Genomic DNA, 23,027 nt, shown 5'->3' on the forward strand with positions numbered 1-23,027 from the left:
CTGTTAGATCTTTTGCCATCTTGATAATAATTTTTGAAGCCGAAGCGATGACCCTCGGTAACGTTACCCCTCCGGCTGACATGTTGATGTGTTATCTGATCTAAGTGGGCGTGGTGTGCGTAAGGTACGAGAGGGCATGGCTGATGATAGCCTATAGTGTCGTGATCCAGTCATGACAAAACTATTCTCATCCTGCGCTCCAGCTGGATCAACTTTATTTTTAAAATAATTTATATATTTTATATTCAAACTGAAAACATGATGTGATTAACACTCAAGTCATTCAAGTCTTCGTGTCTCAAGTCAAGTCAAGTCCGAGTCTTTAACTTCCAAGTCCGAGTCAAGTCTCAAGTATTTTATTTTTTGTCAAGTCAAGTCACAAGTCATAAAAATAGCGACTCGAGTCGACTCGAGTCCAAGTCACCAAGTCACAAGTCCCCATGTCTGGCTTGTAGTGATGGGAAGATCGGATCATTTTACTGACTTGGAAAATGAACGAATGTTCATTCAAGTAATTTCGTTCATTTGAGCAGAATTAAATAAAAATTTTCAATTTTCAATAGCCAAATCCCCCAACACGTCTACTCACGCAAACATTGATTATAGGAATAAGGAAACAATTATAATGCAGCCAAGGACAAATTGTGAGAAACAGAAAGATAAGTTCACCTCTGGAATCTTCTTGTCTGAGTCGTTCAATGGACAGTCGTGCTATGGAGCCAACTCAATAATATGTGCGGCCAACACAAAATGAACGAATCACTCCGTGAGACTACTCGTTCTTCTGAGTCACATAAAAGATTAGATAAAAATGAACTAATCGTTCATGAATGACACATCATTAGTGGCTTGTTGAGCGTATTACCGCAGAGATCTAGCACATGTGGAGGCTTCATGCTCTTCTCCGCAGCATCCACGCACAACTCGCCACATGCCCCACCGCGAGCGAGAACCATGTTATAGTGACCATGAGGAGGTTAACCCAACGTGACTCTACCCATCCTAGGACCAATTTGGGCCAATTTGGTTGCTTAGGATGCCTGTCTGGAGTCACTCAGCATGCCCTGGATTCGGACTTGTGACTCCAGGTGTGGTAGTCAGACTTTTAAACGTCACAATATTTTTGATAGGACAGGAAATTGGTGGATGTATTAAACTCCCATGGAGCAACAAATACCACTATATGGGTAAGAATCCAAACCATCACTGTTTTTCTACTAGGGTAATGTATGATGTCTTTTATATTTACAGATTTTTTTTTACAAAGCAGAGTAAGTGCATTGGGGGCAGTGGTGGCTCAGTGGTTCAAGCCCCAGCACCATCAAGATGCCGCTGTTGGGCCCTTGAGCAAGGCCCTTAACTCCAGGTTGTTCCGGGGGGATTGTCCCTGTAATAAGTGCACTGTAAGTTGCTTTGGATAAAAGCGTCTGCCAAATATGTAAATGTAAATTTCCAAGGTCCAGGTGTGTGAAAGAATGAGTCCCTCAATCTACATGTGGCATTGTTCATCATTGAGTATGACTGGCAGAACAACTGATAACAGGTGAGACTGTTAATACATTTTTACCTTGAATGCTTTCCATAAAGACATTACTCTACAGATTAGTCTAAGTTTATTTATAGACCTTATTCACTGTTACACAGAACACAGGGCAGTGGGACTTAATAGTGCCCTTTTGTTTGTTTGTGTGCACGTGTGTGTCTACCGTTGTACCATGCTACTGCCCTTTTATGTAGTGTTGTCAGTAGTAGAAACATATTGTGGTATTTCTCATGGGAAGTAATGAGTCAACAAAAATTGTCAGAGCCATCTGTCTTGCCTATAAATTTCTACATTAGTAACTAATGCTTCCACTGCAGGGAAGAAGACTCCAGCCCTGGAAGAAGTATCCAGTTCAGGAAGAATAATACAGTTCAGGAAGCAGAATCCAGTTCTGGAACAATAAAGTCAGTCTTAGACATTGTATTGTTTAAAATTCTACAGTCTTTGGTTCATATTTAATTTGTGTTTTTAAACATTTCCACTTTTAACTGAACATTATAATTGCTTCCAGTGCTTGGATCTTACTGTTTTGTTAATAAAAAATACTTGAAAGTCTCATGTGTTTTTGTGTGTTTTTTCACATTGAATCAACGTTACTAGGATACATGTGACTGTCAGCGAGTCTCAGAAAGCAAATGTAAAACAATAGAGGGGACTTGCACTAATCTTTATGATTACATTTACATTTATGCATTCGGCAGACGCTTTTATCCAAAGCGACTTACAGTGCACTTATTACAGGGACAACCCCCCCGGAGCAACCTGGAGTTAAGTGCCTTGCTCAAGGGCCCAACAGTGGCATCTTGGTGGTGCTGGGGCTTGAACCGCCGACCTTCTGGTCAGTAACCCTGAGCCTCAACCACTGAGCCACCACTGCCCCACTGCCAAACTCCTAAAACAATAAATCAATCATTATAAAACTCTCTAAATATGCATGAATGATTAACAAAAGAATTTCAGGCCATGCAGTTTACATGGTAAATGGTCTACACTTATATAGTGCCTTTTTTAACCTTAACGGTTACCAAAGCGCTTTACACTGCGTCCCATTTACACACACATTCACACTCACACACCAATGACGGCAGAGATGCCATGCAAGGCTCTAGCCTGCCATTAAGAGCAACTTGGGGTTCAGTGTCTTGCCCAAGGACACTTCGGCATGTGGAGTCATGTGGGCCAGGAATCGAACTGCCAACCCTGTGATTAGTGGCCAACTAATCTACCTGAGCCACAGCCGCCCCAATGTCAGGGTAACTTGAACAAAGAGAAGGATTTGTATGTTCAGGAAAGTAGTGTTGTCGTTTACAAAAAAAAATTTTTTTGACAAAATGAAAAATACAAAATAAAATCTATTTATGCATATGTAATTTCAAATTTTCAAAACAGTATGTAATTATTTTACAGTTATGAATGTACAGTATTAAAATTAATTAATTAATGCCTGTTACAGTAGTATAATGTTTGCTGCGATAAAAAATACAGCATCCTATTACTCTGACAATTACTGTACTGTGAGAATTACTGTAATAACAATTACAGGATTTTACAGGAACTGTGGCTAAATTTACAGTAAGCATACTGTGTAATGTACTACAGCAACTTATTGCTTATAATTGCTGCCAACCAGTTACTATACATTTCACAGTGTTCTTTTTACAGTGTACCTCAAACATGAGTTTTTAAACCATTGTGCTTTAAAATGTAAGTTGATAAAAAGATCCTACATGCGGACAATGGTTGTCCGATGAATTACATGTCATTTGTCAAGCATGTAAACAGTTTATTTGTATGACGAATTATGTTTACCTAAGCATCAGCTTTATTAAGATTATGTATTTGTACCATTATTACATTTACAGTAGATCACAACAATAATTAATTAGCATTATGTATATCCTTCAATATTCTAACACTGACCAGAAAAGATGAACACTCACCATTAACTATCCCAGTACCATTCTCCACTTTGCCCTTCTGCACTCTCTTAAACTCTTTGAGGGAGAGGTAGAGCACCCTGCGGACCACTCTCTCTTCCGACCACGGAATTCCATCATTATCATCCTGCAGAAAACAAATTACTGTTAATATCTGAGATCTAAAAATAAAACAGATTACCTAAAACCACATCACAAAAAAGTTCCCAGCTGTAGAAAACCAGCTAAAACCAGCCTAAGGTTTTCACTCATGGAGACTGGTCTTGGAAATACATCAGGCTGATGAAAACTCGCTTGGCCAGGATAGAAGACCAGCTAAACCAGTGAAGTCCATCAAACCACCATAGGCTGGTTTAAACTGGTCTTTACAGCAGGAATGTGCTCTCTAACTGAGAATGAATTAATTACTGTAAAATGTATTATTAAAAGACAAAAACTGAATGCTAACGAGAAAGAAAAACCTCTCGTATAGTGAAACCAAAGAAAACCTCTACAGAAAGAGAACTATCTACAAATAGCACAGTTGGCTGCGGCTTCTCAATCCCTGAACAATCAGCCAGCACGTGTCAGAAGACTTTTCAAAACGCACACTCTTATTGTAAGCATAACATTTTACAGATTACTTAATGCGCTGTTGCACATCTACTGCAAGATTTCTGTCAAAATGTCAAAACAAGTCTTTCATCCAATCTTTTATATAGTGCTACTTTTAAAGTGTTAATTCAATTAAAAATAAAATTGGGTCATTATTTTTTCACCTCTATCCAAAAACACATTACTTACAGTATTTTCTTCCATGGAAAAAACACACACAAGAAAATAAATTTTAAAGAATCCTGATGCCTCTTTTTCCCATAGAATGAAAGTGAATGTTGACTGAGGCTGTCTCTTCCTAACATTTTACCTGACAAATTCCTTTTGTTTTCCACAGATTAATGAAAGTCATACGGGTTTGAAACGGCACATGGGCAATTAAAAATAACAGAAATTTAATTTTGTTGGGGAACTAGCCATTTAGATCTCATTAAAGTGATGTCAGTAAAATGAGGAAATAAGCAGCCAAGCCCTTGTTGTTCTCTGACATATCCCCTAGCCTAGCCCTGCCACTAAATTACCCACCAAGGGACCATCCACAAGGGAAACTGTAGATTGATGAACACAATTTCAAGAAAAAAGAAACCCAAACTAATTGTGTTTTAACACTATGAACTAATAGCGTTCACCTGTATAGACAGTTTCCTACATTGAGGTTGAGGTGAAAAAAGAAAGGTGGTGGGTTAAGCTCTCTGAAAGCAGCTCTATAGCATAATTGGCCAGGTACCAAACACAAAGGAATACTGTATAGTGAAGAATCTTTGCTCAGACAACACCTTTGGACAGTTTTAGTATTTTACATATTTGAAATATTGTGAGAACATTTCACACCTACAGACTGTCACTACAAATCTATTTTCACACATACAAGTTTATCTTTAGATCCTGGGAGTTAGAGTCTTTATAAGCTCAAATGCTCCCCTCCCCCAAGTGAGAGTGATGTGAAATACTTGAGATGATTAGGGCGATGTGAAGTGCTTGACCTCGGCTTAAGGCCTCCTCATGGCACACAAAGAAAGTGCCACTCTCTAGGGAACTTCTAGTCGCCATGGAGACAGTCTTCCACAGGTCTATTGTGGCGGTCATGTGAAAGTCCCTGTCAGGGTGAACTCAAAACTCTATGACATATAACAAGCAAGATGCAAGCTCTATTATTTATGAGATTATGCAAGCAGGGTCCCACAAAGAGACACTCAAAACTGGAAGTCACAATCAATATATTGCAAGACAGAAAAGGACATCCTTCTCTAATAACTGATACAAAAGCGCAAAATAATCTCATTGTACTGAAGTACTTGTCTTCGGTTACAAATTGTGGTTTAAACTTACAGTGCACAAGTAAGATGCAAAGAGACAAAAAATAGAAATATTGGTGGATGGAGGGTATATTCCAGCATAAGGTCCATTGCCAATTGCAAAATGAAATGTGCTCGCTTGATTTCTGGAATTGTCACTCATAGGAATAGTTCAAACAAAAATGTAAATTATGTCATAATTTACTCACCCTTATGTTGTTCCAAACCCATTGGCCTTTAATTCTTATGCAAAACACAAAAGACGTTATAATGAATATCCCAACCTGTCTTTTTAACACTGTAAACCTAATGCTCAAAATTATTAATTATTTTGAGTAGGGAAAAAATAAATAAGACAAATGAGTTCACATAAATTAACCTTGATGAGAATTTAGAACTTTCTCTTTCTTTTGAGTTCACAGAACTGACACATTTTAAGTAACCTGGACTGTTTTATTGTTTTGAGTTTAATGAACTTGTATTTTTAAATATACAAATTAAGTTTAACTAGAGAGTAAATGTTATATAATGTGTCTTTGCAATTGAATGTAAAGGGGGAGAATTGCTAGCATGTTTAATGTTTTGTTTAGAAAAGTTTCTGTTATGTTTTTGGGGTTTATATTGCATTAAAAAGTGGAGCTTGACTTTAAACTGAAGACAGGTACAATTTAAGATTATTCTACAATTAATTTATTTAACTAAGAAATTGCTATGCTAATCAAAGCATAGTGTTTCCAATTAGCATGCATCCATCATGCTAGCATTCACTGTACTGGCTAGTTCTAGCTAATCCTAGCTATTTAGGATAATTTTTTTGGTGAACTTTACCTTAAGTGAATTAGTATTCTAGGATAGACTGATCCTTTAACAAATGAAGAAAAGACATACAAGGCTGCAAAAGGAGATATGTATCAATGGGCAATGCAGCAATCACTAGTTTTGCTAATCATGCCTATTTATACTCTTACAATACAAAAAAATATGCCCTGAGGTACAGTATTGGTTATAAAACTTACATTTAAGGGTCTAACTTCTGTTAATCTGATGCAACCAGATCAATGCATTAATCGCAGAACACCAAATCCCCCAAATCAATTAATCACATTATTCAAGTTCCTCATTTAACTGACTTAATCAATTCCTCTGTAATAACTCCTGAATACGTTTCCTCTTTTAACCACAAAATTTTTCTATTTGTGCCAGTGCATCTAGCTTTAGGCTCAGTAGCTCTTACAATTACACCAGAATATCTCACCCATCCAGGAGTTTAATCTGTTTGCTGGTTTTTATGCCAGCAACCTGACAGTGGATGTCAATTATTGATAAAGGTGTATTGTGTCTGAAGTCATGAGGACAAGTCTGTCACAGTAAGCACAAAGCAAATCTTTCAAGATCAGCAACATATAACAGTAGAATTAGAGAAATTTTGCTCAGCATTACAGCAATAGTTATCCAAAAAAGTTAACATTCGGAGTCTATAATCCAAAGATCAAGAAAGGCACCAAAATAACAAGAGAGCAAGCTACAAACAACCGAGCATAAAGTCAAATTCATAATGGCAGAATGATAGACTGGAGGCTGAGGCCTATTGTACAGATTTATTTTTTAGTCTGTGGGTTTAATTTGCATACATATATCTTGACAAATTACCTTTATTAAACTTGAGGGCTTTAATTAGTAAATTGGTCCCTTATGGATTGCAATAGTTTGAATCCAAAAACAACCTGCATTATAATAAGGGAATCCTTTGCAGAAAAGTCTTCAATTAAAAGCTTTCATTTTCATTACCCAAACTTTTTCGTAGACTGTGTTTTAGACAGAGCTCGCCAGTAGGGCTGCATGATTTGGACAAAAAGTAATATTGCAATTATTTTGAAAAATGCAATATGATAAACAACAAACATTTTACTCAAAAAAATATTTTTTGCCTATTTTTAAGATTTACACATTTAAAATAAAAAAATAAAAACTTTAAAAAAAACTTTTAATATTTTTTGCTGTTGTTAAAGATTATGCAATTCAATTTTGTTATGAAATTTAAATAGCTAAATCCTAAAATTATTTATTGAGTGTAGTAGTGTGTAATATCAAATGTGATTCCTTTTGACCAAAATTATATTTTCATTGTGTTTTGCCCATACTCTGCTGCCAATAATAAGACTTAAGAGTCCTTTTAAAATAAACCCAACTCAGAACTTTTTCCATTACAGTCACAAATATAATGAAAATAAATAAAACAGTGTGCCTCTCCACTGTGTACCTGATTTTATCCACTCTGTGATAGGGTCTCAACCAATAGTTCATCATGATTATTTTTTTGGAACCCGGTCAACTTGAATATTATATTATTGTAATATAATAATATTATTATTATACAATTGTAATATATAGAGCTTTTATTTTATACTATAATCACGCTTTTATTTTGGCAGGAAATGCAAGAAACACCTTAAGAGTTACTGGTTGTAACAGAGTTTCTAACATCTATAATGTGCTCCTCATTTTAATATCGTCTCCTCTGCCCACTAATACCTGGTGCCATGGGGTATTTTATTTGTATATTAACTTGTAGCAGCCAATCAAATCAAATCAAATCAAATCAAATCAAATCACTTTATTGTCACACTACCATGTACACAAGTGCAACAGTAGGTGAAATTCTTGTGTGCAGTTCCAAGCAACATAGCAGTCATGACAGTGACGAGACATATGCCAATTACAGTAATCAACATACACAAAACAATTTACAAATCAAATGTACACATACTTACACAACACAATAATTATATACAATGTACAGTAAACAATACACACAATATACAATACAATAAGGAGTATATGAAATATATATATATATATATATATATATATATATATATATATATATATATATATAAAGTAGTATATTGAGGAGAATATGTTGACAGTCCAGTGTGAGATTATAGATGAATAAAGTGCAGTGCTAATTACTGATCGTGATAGATCAAGTGTTCAACAGTCTGACTGCTTGGGGGAAGAAGCTGTCATGTAATCGGCTGGTGCGGGTCCTGATGCTGCGATACCGCCTGCCTGATGGTAGCAGTGAGAGCAGCCCATGACTCGGGTGGCTGGAGACTCTGATGATCCTCCGAGCTTTTTTCACACACCGCCTGGTATATATGTCCTGGAGGGAGGGAAGCTCACCTCCGATGATGTTTCTGGCAGTTCGCACCACCCTTTGCAGGGCTTTGCAGTTGTTAGCGGTGCTATTGCCATAACAGGCAGTGATGCAGCCAGTCAGGATGCTCTCTACAGTACTGGTGTAGAACCGTGTGAGGATGTGGTGGTTCATTCCAAACTTCCTCAGCCGTCTCAGGAAGAAGAGGCGCTGGTGAGCCTTCTTCACAACGGCCTCAGTGTGGACGGACCATGTGAGTTCTTCAGTGATGTGGACACCGAGGAACTTGAAACTGCTGACTCTCTCTACCAGTGCTCCATTGATGGTGATGGGGCTGTGTTCTCCGTCTTTCTTCCTGAAGTACACAACAAGCTCCTTGGTTTTACTGACGTTGAGGGAGAGGTTGTGCTCCTGACACCAGCGTGTCAGAGTGTGCACCCCCTCTCTGTAGGCTCTTTCATCATTGTTAGTGATCAGACCTACCACCGTCGTATCGTCAGCAAACTTAATGATGGTATTGGAGCAATGTGTTGCCAAATCATATTTGGAATTATGCAAAAGTGGATTTAAAATGAATCTGAAATGCTTTAAATATAATGGTCTCAGCGCACGTAAGCAAACAGATCCGAACTTGGAGCACATCTGTTACTCTGAGCACAAGATAGAGTTGTGAAGCACAGAACCGCTCTGAAATGCACTAGCACAATACAAACAGGACAGCGCAGAGCAGCGCACATAAACTCTGAAGTGAGCACCGCATACAGACTATTTATTTATTTATTTAAATTGCAGCCTTTTGCGGTTTAATAATCAAGGTCATATCGCAATTTTGATTTTATTTCAATAAATACTCGGCAGAATTATTTGGGTCTACGAGCATACAGATCCAATTTAAACAGGGCAGCAGGAGCAGCAGGGCTGTGGGCAAGCCTGCCAACACATCAAATCTGACCTTGCTACCCATCTGTCTCAAAGCAGTCACTGGCCACTCACATACAACACAAAACACATAGCTCACTACTACTAATGTTAACAGAAGCAAGCTGGCATGAAAGAAAAAATAGATCTATTATTTACAAAGGGCCAACAGAGTGACATTAAGCCTCCATTGGCTGGCCTATCTGCAAAGTACACACTGGCAGCTGATTGTAAATGATGTGACAGGCTGTGCTCTCAAGGAAATGTAACTCGCATAAGCTTCTTAAAAAAGCCATTCACCAATGTCACACATACACTACATCCACAAAGGTGACAAATCACCAGTTCCAGTTAAAACTAGGGCTGAAACGATTAGTCGACGTTATTGTCGACAAAAAAATGTAGTTGTCGAATAGTAGTTTAATCACATTTAATGTAACATGGGATCACATTAAACTCTAATGATGACTCGCGCCTGACTGAGGAGAGGAAGAAAACAGCTCACAGTCCAAATGCACTCTAAAGGGGGTCGCACACCGAACGAGAAGCGCACATTCTATTCGCGCGAGCTCAATTTTGAATCAACTCCTGGTAGAAGTCTAGAAGAGCTGCACGATGGGTGAGTTTTAACTTGATGTATTATTTATTTTTTATGTTAATTTAATAGCTGATGTTTGATCGTTAATCGAGTAAAAGTGTCTATCACGTTGTTAAGTCTGTTATTTTGTTGTAACGTTATCCGTTGTCTTGGCAACTATGTTACATACAATAGTATTTATTTAGCTAGCGTTTAGCTAACCCTAGTGACAACGTTAACCAAACAAGTTATTTGTTATATTCTTTTTTATTATATACGTAACTGACGATATGTTATGTAAGAGTGTATGGTTAGTATGGTAGAGTATTGAAAAATGGCACAACAGGGGAAAATGAAAGATTTAAAAGGGCTATGTTTGTTATATATTTTTTCCAATATGACTTTATTCAAGCTGTTAAATTAAGAATTTTAAACTAAATGTATATTGCAACACAGGGTGAAGTCAGTATGTATATTAACGACGATTTGAGACAAATAAATGTACATTTAATATACAACTATGTAAATGGCGCTCTGTGGCGCGGCAGGGTTTTGAACAAGGTCCTGAGCCGTAGCTGGGCGCCGCGGACAGACGCTGAATGGTGCCGCCGGTGTGTGTACACTCATAGAGAATAATGTGTTAGAATTTTAAAGACATGGCGCTCCGCGGCGCGGCGCGTTCGGTGTGCGACCCCCTTAAACCTTCCAAACAGCTTCAGGTGATGTAGATTATTTGATGAAGTATGAGGGAATTATAATGCAAAAATACAAAATAAGTAAATACACCCAGCATTTCATCTTAAATGCAGTTATATTTAATGCATTATAGCTTTATTAAAGTTCAAATAATATGGAAGCAGATCATGTAAATAACTATAAACTCCAAAACAGTCATTTCTCTGTGTGGCCAGTGCCTCTTCCGAGTTGTGCGAATGTCTCGATCAAAGGGGGAGAGATTGAAACTGCACCCATCTGATGCACACGCTTAATGCAGCTAGATTATAACGTGATGGCTTGTGACTTATTGAATCAAATTAAATGTCACTGTGCATTTCATATCATGAAGAAAATTGGCAATCCGCAGCTCTATTAATAAGAGAGTTTGTTTTTTGAGAGTTAAAGATGGATTGAAGTGAACAGAAAGGCAAGAGAGGAAGTCTTCACCCCATTATACACTGCAACAAAATACGTTTTTAATTTGTTTTGGCTAGTTTTCTAATATAAATATCTAAAACTCCTTTAAAACAATGTACATTTTCTTTAGCATCTATACTGCAGAAGAAAAAATTATATCAGAGAATGTTGAATATAATATTTTAAATATTTTAAAATATCTAAAAATCCTTTAAAATAAAGATGCATTCACCTGAGAAGCAGAATATAAGATATTCAGACTTAATTTTAGAGAACAGATCTTGAATATAAGTATATTTTGTCTTTACTGCACTCACAGAAGTATAACCAAGTGAAAAATACACACATATACACAAACAATTATATTTAAGATACATTCTCTTAAAGCAAGTCTAAATATCTTATGTGTTGCTTAAGTAAATGTATCTTGTTTTAAGGATTTTAAGACCATTTTAAATGGAAAACAAGACAAAAACACTTGATAACAACAGGATTTTTTGCAGTGAATTTCTTTACTAATAAAAAGTAATTTTTTCCCCTTTAATTCAATGAATGACATTTAGATGTATTTTTAAAAGATGATTTTGTCCTCTTTATTGTTAGTAAGCACGTTTAATACTACATTTTAAGTCAGGGCACAAGTTGAATAATCGTTTAAGAACCAATGATTAATCGTTGCTATAATCATCGAACACTCGAATAATCGTAAGATTAATCGATTATCAAAATAATTGTTAGTTGCAGCCCTTGTGACAACCTGAAATCTCTCCATATCTGAAAAGCTACACCTACTGAAAATGAATTCTTAGGGGCAGAACCACCCCTCCTCACAGGTGTCATTTGTACAGTGATTTTACAAACATTATCGACGTTGATGTTGCTACCGAATGTTACAGTATCCTGACATCGACCCAACTCTGCAGAGTTAATGACATGTGGCATCCCCATCAGACAGTTTTACTTCAATTTAAATGTGTTATTTATTTTCCTGCTACTGGTAGTGTGTTGCGTAAGCAGCCTTAGAGACATGGGTTCTGGTCCCTTGGAAACCAGGAAGAAATAGCTTTCATAGGTCATCCGAGGTTGCAATTTCCCTTTAAGATTAAATTTTTACTCCACTGACATTTAGATTTAGGGTTGGAATTTGGGTTATGGTGTAGGGATAGTAAAATATGGATTCCAGTTGAAAATACATTTATGCATTTGGCAGATGCTTTTATCCAAAGCGACTTACAGTGCACTTATCCAAAGCGACTTACAGGGACAATCCCCCCAGAGCAACCTGGAGTTAAGTGCCTTGCTCAAGGACACAATGGTGGTGGCCATGGGGTTAGAACCTGTGACCTTCTGATTACCAGCCCTGTGCTTTAGCCACTACACCACCACCACTCCGTAAACAATACAACTTGCTTTACAAGTTATAGCATCACTCTGTGGAAATCTAAGCTGGAAACTATGGTGCTTTCAAGTCATGTCGGAATGATGGTATTTATGAGTTGAATGCAAATGAATGCCACCACAAAATTGTAATTACAAGTGGGAAAATTTTGGATTTTTTTCTAGCCCAGACTTGCCGAGTTGGGGGTGTGTTGATTTAAGAATCATGGTGAATGCAAATTATTATTGGTTATAATTCAGTCTTACTTAAGGATTTTGACTGGGCAGTTTTAATTTTTTTGTACTGTTAATGAAGAATAACTATAAAACTTTAGCTGGTTAATGCACGGCAATCATTTTCAACAAAACTACATTTCCTATCATTATATTACACGCCAAATGCATGACTTTGCTCTTCATTTTGTTGCATCGGTGCTTAAAAAGCTTCCTACCTTTGATAGTAAGTGAAAAAGAGAGATAAAACATAAAATTGCAAAATGGGTTTGTTCTTTCCGACTAAAATCACTTACATCACACCTTCATTATGATTTCCAACCTCATAAGTTCAAACTTCCCAGGAGGACTTGAATGTATCACTAAAGCTCACACGTGCCCATACGTTCAACAACATTTCCAGCTTAGGGCAATGGGAGAAGTACAGATTGATTTCAGTTCAAGAACTTTGAATGTACTGTTGTCAAATTCACAGTGAGATCTATCTAGATTTTACATTATGCTTTGTGCAGTCACTAAGAACCCCCATACCTATGGAAAAAAATCTAAATAAAATCACAGCCTTGTGCCACTGGCAACAGCACTTTGATAAAGACAGCAATGTTCAATACAGTGTTTAAATGTATTATTCATTATCGGAATAAACAAGTAAACAACACCAAGTAATATAGTTAATTAGTTTGTGAGAAATGTAGCAACTTTACATATTTACATAAATAACTGTAAGTAAGCAATTCGTAGGTTCATCTTCTCAAAAACTGTAAACTGTCCCTGCGTCTGAAATTACGTACTGACCAGTAAAGGTGGGCAGTGGTGGCTCAGCAGTTAAGGCTCTGGGTTACTAACCAGAAGGTCAGGGGTTCAAGCCCCAACACCACCAAGACACCACTGTTGGGCCCTTGAGCAAGGCCCATGAACCTATCTGCTGACCCTGCACTCATATCCTAGCTAAGCTGGGGTCAGTGAAAAACAAATAATTTCACCATGTATATGCAGAAATTTATGTATAATGTGTGACAATTGATACATTTATTTTATTTTTATTTATTTAAAACCAACCTGGTCTCATAGTGAAAACGTGACTCTATATACATTTTTGCAAAACTTGTTATCCATGTCTCCAGGAATAATTACATGCAGTTTTTTATTCACTTTCACTCAATGGCTGATTATGACTTTTAAACACTTATTTTTTTCTCTATTACTCAGACCCTGCTATGTTAATGATCGAGACACTTTTTTGAAAATATATACATTTTAATACTTGTATTACAGACCCACCTACAGTTGAAGTCAGAAGTTTACATACACCTTTGCTAAATGCATTTAAACTCAGTTTTTCACAATTCCAGACATTTAAGCATAGAAAACATTCCCTGTCTTAGGTCAGTTAAATCACTACTTTATTTTAAGAATAAGAAATGTCAGAATAATAGTAGAGAGAATTATTACTTATTTCAGCTTTTATCACATTCCCAGTGGGTCAGAAGTTAACATACACTTTGTTAGTATTTGGTAGCATTGCCTTTAAATTGTTTAACTTGGGTCAAATTTTTTGGGTAACCTTCCACAAGCTTCTCACAATAAGTTGCTGGAATTGTGGCCCATTCCGACAGACAGAACTGAGTCAGGTTTGTAGGCCTCCTTGCTCGCACACACTTTTTCAGTTCTGCCCACAAATATTCTATCGGATTGTGGTCAGGGCTTTGTGATGGCCACTCCAATACCTTCACTATGTTGTCCTTATGCCATTTTGCCACAACTTTGGAGGTATGCTTGGGGTCATTGTCCATTTGGAAGACCCATTTGAGACCAAGCTTGAACTTCCTGGCTGATGTCTAGTGATGTTGCTTCAATATATTCACATAATTTTACTCAGGCAGCAAAGCACCACCACAACATGATGCTGCCACTCCCATGCTTCACGGTTGGGATGGTGTTCTTCAGCTTCCAAGCCTAAACGTTTTTCCTCAAAACATAACAATTGTCATTATCACCAAACTCTTCAATTTTTGTTTAATTCTTACATTTCTCCAAAAAGTATGATATTTGTCCCCATGTGCACTTGCAAACTGTAGTCTGGCTTTTTAATGGCGGTTTTGGAGCAATGACTTCTTCCTTGCAGAGCAGCCTTTCAGGTTATGTCGATATATAACTTGTTTTACTGTGGGTATAGATACTTGTCTACCTGTTTCCTCCAGCATCTTCACATGGTCCTTTACTGTTGTTCTGGGATTGATTTGCACTTTTCACACCAAACTACATTCATCTTTAGGAGACAGAGTGCATCTCCTTCCTGAGCGGTATAATGGCTGTGTGGTCCCGTACTTGCTTTCTAGGGCCGCACGATTATAGAAAACAATCATAATTGTCGATTACTGCCCTTGATATTGTAATCACGATTATTAATGTCGATAAAAATATTAAATTACTGTGACGTCACAAAGCAACTGTGTGGTTCTTCAGAGAAGCAGATATCAATGGTGGATACAAGCTGCACTCCAGTTTCTTTTAAGCATCTTTTAAGCATTATATTATTATATATATATATTATTGTATTTTATATTTTAATAATGTTTGTTAAGGTAAGGCAAATGAAAATAATTTTAAATGGATATCTATAGTATAGAATACATTTAATTATTGCTAAATTACTGCTTAAACTATTAGTCCAGGTACAGTAAATAATATGGCATAATCAATATTCAAACTTATTAACAGCCGATTTAAATCGACCAAATTACTGCGTTCAGTAAGCCCTTTGGTGGATAGTGACATTTTCAGATCTCTCCAGAGGTGTTCAATCGGGCTCTGGCTGGGCCACTCTAGGACATGCATAGAGTTGTACCCTAGCCACTCCTTTGTTATCTTGGCTGTGTGCTTAGGGTCATTGTCCTGATGGAAGATTAACCTTCGCCCCAGTCTGAGGTCCAGAGCTCTCTGGAAGTTTTCATCAAGGATGTCTCTGTACATTTCTGCATTCATCTTTCCCTCGATCCCGACTAGTCTCCCAGTTCCTGCCGCTGAAAACATCCCCACAGAATGATGCTTCCACCACCATGCTACTGTAGTGATGGTATTGGCCAGGTGATGAGCGGTGCCTGGTTTCCTCCAGACATGAAGCTTGCCATTCAGGCCGAAGAGTTCAATCTTTGTTTCATCAGACCAGAGAATTTTGTTTCTCATGGTCTGAGACTCCTTCAGGTGCATTTTGGCAAACAACAGGCAGGCTGTCATGTGCCTTTTACTGAGTGGCGGCTTTCCTCTGGCCATTCTAAAATCCAGGCCTGATTGGTGGAGTGCTGCAGAGATGGTTGTTCTTCTGGAAGTTTCTCCTCTCTCCACAGAGAAATGCTGGAGCTCTGTCAGCGTGACCATCGGGTTCTTGGTCACCTCCCTGACTAAGGCCCTTCTCCCCCGATCGCTCAGTTTGGCTGGGCGGCAAGCTCTAGGAAGAGTCCTGGTGGTTCCAAACTTCTTCCATTTACGGATGATGGAGGCCACTGTGCTCACTGGGACCTTCAATGCTGCAGAAATGTTTCTGTACCCTTCCCCAGATCTATGCCTTGATACAATCCTGTCTCTGAGGTCTACAGACAATTCCTTGGACTTCATGGCTTGGTTTGTGCTCTGACATGCACTGTTAACTGTGGGACCTTATATAGACAGGTGTGTGCCTGTCTATATAAGTCTATATATAATCTATCTATCATCTATCAACTGAATTTACCACAGATGGACTCCAATCAATTTGTAGAAACAGGGACAGTGGTGGCTCAGTGGTTGAGGCTCAGGGTTACTGACCAGAAGGTTGGGGGTTCAAGCCCCAGCACCACCAAGATGCCACTGTTGGGCCCTTGAGCAAGGCCCTTAACTCTATCTGCTCCAGGGGCGCAGTATCATGGCTGACCCTGCACTCTGACCCCAGCTTAGCTGGGATATGTGAAAACTAATACATTTCACTGTATATATGCAAAAAACTGTGTGTATAATGTGTGACCACAATAAATGATTCTATTCTATCTCAAGCATGATTGGTGGAAACAGGATGCACCTGAGCTCAATTTTGAGTGTCATGCAAAGGCTGTGAATACTTACATGTGTTTTTTTTATTTTTTTTATTTTTAATACATTTGCAAAGATTTCAAACAAACTTCTTTCATGTTGTCATTATGGGGTATTGTTTGTAGAATTTTGAGGAAAATAATTTATTGAATACATTTTGGAATAAGGCTGTAACATAACAAAATGTGAAAAAAGTGAAGCGCTGCGAATATTTTCCGGATGCACTATATTCTTTATGTTGGCTACACCTCCAAAACACACTTAGAACAGTTAAGCTGAATTACTTTATTGCTATTTTTATTAATTTTTTATTTTTATTTATTTGATTTACAAATCAAATTCACATGGGCCCAATTTATAACATGACAAAACAAATCTTTTATTACATTTTTAATAAATTGTAAACAGAAATCGAGCAATGCGACAAACTCTCCCATTACTCACTGCAGGTTTACACTGTTTGAGACCTGCATGTCGACGCGAGCTCAGTGACGCTCCGCACAATGTTCTGCACTCTCGTGACTGCTCTCATTAAAAACAAAGCTGTCTAATCAGCATAATAAATCAATTATTTACACAGTGTCTGTGCCTCGATTAGAACGGGATCATTTTCGTTTTGTTGCTCATTTGCAGTATATTTAACTCTACGTTCAAAGCGAGCGGTGCAATATGCAATGAATCCAAAAAAAATTACAAAGTGCTTTTTGCTCTTGTTCATCAGCTTCTTTTCAAGTGTCTGGTGATGTTTCTTCAGTATTAATTTTTGTGTGCCACGCGAACAGAACAAGAACATAAAGCAAGTATCTGGGCATTTAGACGGTTTAAAACTTGCACATTAGGATCAGTTGTCTTTACAGATAGGATGGAGGACTAATCTAGGTGGCTCTGATTGGCCATTGCCTTTTCATTGCTCAACGAACATGTTAGTTATTGGTTAGAATACTCAACCACTGGAAAAACACGTTGTAAATAGAAACAACTGATGCAACAGGAGCAGACTTAAATTGAACGCTGTAATCATCAGTTTTCACGATTACATAATCGTGGCAGCCATAATCATGATCCGTTTTTCGATTAATTGTGCAGCCCTATTGCGTACTATTATTTATACAGATGAGCGTGGTACCTTCAGGCATTTGGAAATTGCTCCCAAGAATGAACCAGACTTGTGGAGGTCAAAAAATCTGTCTGTAAACAATTGTTGGAAAAATTACTCATGTCAAGCACAAAGTCCTAAACGACTTGCCAAAACTATAGTTTGCTAATATAAAATCTGTGGAATGGTTAAAAAATGTGTTTTAATGACTTCTTAAACATCTTAAACTTCTGACTTCAACTGTATTTGTTAGAGCTCACACAATACCTAAAATAAATAATGAAAAACATTGGTGATTTATTTTCCTGAGCTATATGCAAAACTACAGACTAACAGAATACATAATCCTCTTCTTCTTCAAAAAAGCTGCTGATCTTTACACTTGCATTGCAAATAAATTGTCTTCTTTGGCTTAAAAATGTCTAAATCTGGTGTTCAACTCTGTGCAATGCAATCCTCAGACTCTGTTTTTCAGTATCCCTGACTGTACAAACACAAAAGACCCAATCCTCAAGGGAGTCCCAACAAGCATGTCTGCAACTCTACATCCTGTAGGTTTGCTTATCAAGGACACTTTGTTTCCAGTGACAGCACCCTCTACATGTTCACCTAGCTGTAAAGACAGATTGCAGCAGACAGAGCCAAGAAAGCACAGACCTACCCAATGACAGTCCCCTCTCTCGCCATGACAACAGTAGAATGCCAGTGGCAAACCTGGCCGCTCGGTTATATGCACCTCCCTCTCTCTCTTTTCATACATATCAGCATGGTTAAAAAAAAAAAAACAAGCCTTGTACTGGGTTCATTTAAAACAAACTCAGCCCTGGTGATACTTCAAAGCAGACTCAGTGATCCAATGCCTTCGTCAACAGTGGCATAAAGTGAATTGCTACAAGCAGACAACAGATGCAAGTGGAGTCACCTTGCACTAGTTTTCACACCGGTTTCATTCATTTAGGAACATGAAATGGAGAGTGAATTTATTACTTACATGCTAAGAAGAAGACAGGCAGGCAGCGTCAAACAAACAGAACCCCCTTTGAGGTTGCTACTGGTATTGGAAGTAGACTAAAATGCCATACTACAAACCAGAATACCCTTGAATCAGCAGTTCTTATCTGAATTGTGCAGCATCCTTTAAATACTTCAGTTAGTACATATGACAGTTAACAGAATGGTCGGTCAAGAAAAGAAAAATTAAAGAGCCATTAAATCATTTGAAATCACGCCAAAGACATCTCCTGATAATAACAATGCAGTAAACTTCACCCAGTTCAGCAAGCTCATTTTAAGACAGTTTGTCTCCATGGAGTTTGGGATGACTGCATCAATTAGAGCACAGCTGGACATGTCTGAGACAAAAACATAAAGCAGACATTACACGCTGCCTGCAGTTTTTGCACCATCCTTTGTTTTATTTGAGAGCTGTAACAGCCACAAAATTTCATGCAATAGATAAAGTCCAATAAAAGTGAGGCTGTACAGTAGTAGTCTGCATAAGTGATATTGATCAGTTCTTGACTCATTTATGAACTTATCACAGCTGAACATTATCCAATGGTTTAACAGTGTTTTTAAGACATTAGAAATATTTAGAAGCTTTACATGAAATCATTAACATATTGCACCTTCTTTTGGCACAGTTTATTTTTAAGTATATCCACACTTTATAGAATCAAAAATTTATAAGTTGTATAAAACTTATACACTTATATCCTGGTTATGTGTCATAATTTTGGTAAGTATATAGGCTATATACACTCACTAAGCACTTTATTTGGAACACTATGAACCTTATTAAAATTGGCTGATGTGGTCCATTGGCTGTTGTAGCTCATCTGCCTCAAGATTCAGGATGTTGTGCATTCTGACATGATATTCTGCTCACTACAGATGTACAAAGCGGTTACCATAGCCTTTCTATAAGCTCGAACCAGTATAGCCATTCTCCGGCGTTTCCGTCCGTTGAATTGCCACTCACTGTATGTTTTTTTTTTTTTTTGCACCATTCTGAGTAAACTTTAGAACGGTTGTGTGTGAAAATCCCAGGAGATCAGCAGTTACAGAAATACTCAAACCACCCCGTTTGGCACCAACAATCATGCCACGGTCGAACACACTAAGACTGCATTTTTTCCCGATTCTGATTAACTGAAGCTCCCGACCCATATCTGCATGATTCTAAGAACTGCACTGCTGCCACACGATTGGCTGATTAGATAATCACATGAATAAGTAGGTGTACAGGTGTTCCTAATAAAGTGCTCAGTGAGTGTATACACACAGTCTATATATAATATTTTCAAGTGTCATGAGGTACTCAAAGTTTAGATAAATTCCCCTCTATATGTAAAATTAGACTGGATAAACGGCACACAACACCATCCATAGAAATTCTGCTGTTACTATGTTAAATTACCATTTAGAATTTTTGACGACACTTTATTTTACAGTCAGTTTTACATTATGCATGCTACTATAATTAATATAGTAGCACGCTGCTCTACAAAATAATTACACAGAATGCACATGTAGTTCATTAGTGAAACATTACTTACTGTATGTAAATACACTTGAAACATATAAAGTGTAACCTAGTTTTTCCCTAGGCCCTAAAATTTCAAACCAAATTAGCAATCATCCATCACATGAAAGTAGATCAAATCCCCTAATCTGCATTGAGACATATAAAGAAAACAACAACAACAACAACAACTTACATTTATATAGCGCTTTTCTCAAACTCAAAGCACTTTACATAGTATAGGGGGGAATCTCCTCAACCACCACCAGTGTGCAGCATCCACCTGGATGATGCGACGGCAGCCATAGTGCGCCAGAACGCCCACCACACACCAGCTATTGGTGGAGAGGAGATGGTAGAGTGATGTAGCCAATTCAGGGATGGAGATTATTAGGAGACCATGATAGATAGGGGCCAATGGGGGAATTTGGCCAGGACACCGGGGTTAAACCTCTACTCTTTACGAGAAAGTGCCCTAGGGATTTTTAATGACCACAGAGAGTCAGGACCTCGGTTTAACGTCCAATCCAAAAGACGGTGCTTTTTTACAGTATAGTGTCCCCATTACTATACTGGGGCATTAGGACCCACACAGACCGTAGGGTGAGCACCCCCTGCTGGCCTCCCTAATACCACTTCCAGCAGCAACCTTGGTTTTCCCCATCAAGGTACTGGCCAGGCTCAACCCTGCTTAGCTTTAGTGGGCAACCAGGCAATAGCTGCAGGGTGATATGGCATGCCATGAATTGCTATATGTAACCGATTGTGCAGTCTTTACAAAGCAGAATAAAATGTAATAGTTATAGTGAGAAGTAGGGCTAAACAATTAATCAAATGAATAATTAAGATTACAATTACAGCTCCCACAAATAACTAATTGTGAAATGTGTCAATTATAGCAGTCCATGTAGGTCTACTCATGTTGTGTCAATTTTCCATTTAATTTTCTATTTAATGTATGTTTTTGCAGTGGTTGATAATTTTTAACCAATCAGAGACATGTCCATTTCTCACTTCAGTCTATGATTTATTCAACATTTTAATAACAGCTTTGTTTTTTATGCTTCTGAGAGCACAAATGTAAAGTGGCCTATTTAGATAAATATTTTTATCTTTTTTAGATTTACTGATGTATAAAACAGCAATAAAGTAATTCAGGAAAACAGTTTGTAGCTTGATTTGGATTTGTACACAAAGAATACTATGGCATGCAGTTGATCGACCCAACAAAGTATTTTAAGGTAAATTATTTTCTATTAATCAAAATTAACCTCAATTACAATATCGAGGGAAATATTCAACAATTGTGATTTTGTCATAATCATGCAGCCCTTGAGAAGTCTTGCTATACAGGAATTGCTGGGACACTTCCCTTGCAGTCTCATGGAGTCTGAAGTTCTTTGCTCAAAGGAGTAAGAAAATAGATAGATTATGATCATAGTTAATGAAAATAGAGTAGATTATGATCAAACCCCTATTTGGGATTAAACCTGCAACTTTTGAGATAACAGCCAAACCTCTAAACCGTTGGGCTACCCCCACATAACCCGTTATTCTAGATATGCCAGTCAACCCCCCCCCCCCCCGATTGAACTAAAAACACTTTAAACTCAACCTTTAACTGATATTAACTTGCCAGTGTTTATAAATGTAGTGCTAACCAAAACTGGGTCAGTGTTGCATAGGCTTTAGCTCTCCATTACCGCGTGAAGCGAACTGATGCCAAGGAGGAGTCTGACAGAGCTAAACACTTATCAAATATCACCGACTACTGAGGCCAAACAAAATGTGCGGAGGCATAAGAGCTTACAGTTTAGATGGCCATCTCTGGTATGTGTGGCCTATGTTCACTGTAAATATAGAGCAATAAATGGCCATTTTTGCTCTGCTTTGTTACGTCCCTGTGATTAATGTTACATTTTGTCCACCAGATGGCATGTCACAATTTTCTCTCTAGAGGGTGGAGTCACGGAGCAGGTGTAATGAGTCACCTGAAATGAGAGCTGGCTTGAGCGGGTTTATATAAATGCCCTTCTCCCCAAAGTTTTTTCGCCTCTCTTCACCAGCACCTCCTAGATCTGCTTTTGGTGAATTTATTATGTTATTTATTTTTGTTTAATTAATAACATTTATATTTTGTTAAATTGTCTCCATGTGTGGCCTCCCCTTCATGTTACTCTACCTTGAGCCAGGTGGTTTGTAACAGTTTTCACATTAAATAGATTTTTCACATGTGGCCATAGGGACAAAGATGATATCTTATAGACTTTCACAGTTCTATGATCCATTTAAATGACAATAATTCACAGATGCATGCAGTGACCTAAACTAATCCAGAAAAACACTGCGTAATATTCTTAAAAAGAAAGAATGAGGTCAGTTCAGATAGCATTGTGGGAACTGTAACACAGAGCAACCACTGTTTAAATACAGGCCAGTTATCAATGGAAAGTGACATATCAACTCTACTGCTGATTCATGCAGCCCTAATCTTAGGTCTCTTGATCCCTGTGTTGATTTAATAACCAACCACATCCTGTTTGGCAAGTGAGAAGAATGTAAAATAAGTCTCCATA

At 37.7% G+C, this 23,027-nt stretch overlaps 1 protein-coding gene across 2 annotated transcripts in view; it reads right to left on the bottom strand.

Moving 5' to 3' along the window:
- Nucleotides 1–23,027, bottom strand: part of jarid2a (jumonji, AT rich interactive domain 2a) — a 67,444-nt gene that overhangs the window by 41,717 nt on the left and 2,700 nt on the right. For both annotated transcript variants that reach the window (XM_052143886.1, XM_052143887.1), the window contains one exon: nt 3,484–3,607. In XM_052143886.1, coding sequence (XP_051999846.1) covers nt 3,484–3,607 — 124 coding nt within the window. Of the gene's footprint in view, nt 1–3,483; nt 3,608–23,027 lie in introns of those variants that run through there.

This window comes from Xyrauchen texanus, chromosome 15 (assembly GCF_025860055.1).
Source record: "Xyrauchen texanus isolate HMW12.3.18 chromosome 15, RBS_HiC_50CHRs, whole genome shotgun sequence".
Lineage (NCBI taxonomy): Eukaryota > Metazoa > Chordata > Actinopteri > Cypriniformes > Catostomidae > Xyrauchen > Xyrauchen texanus.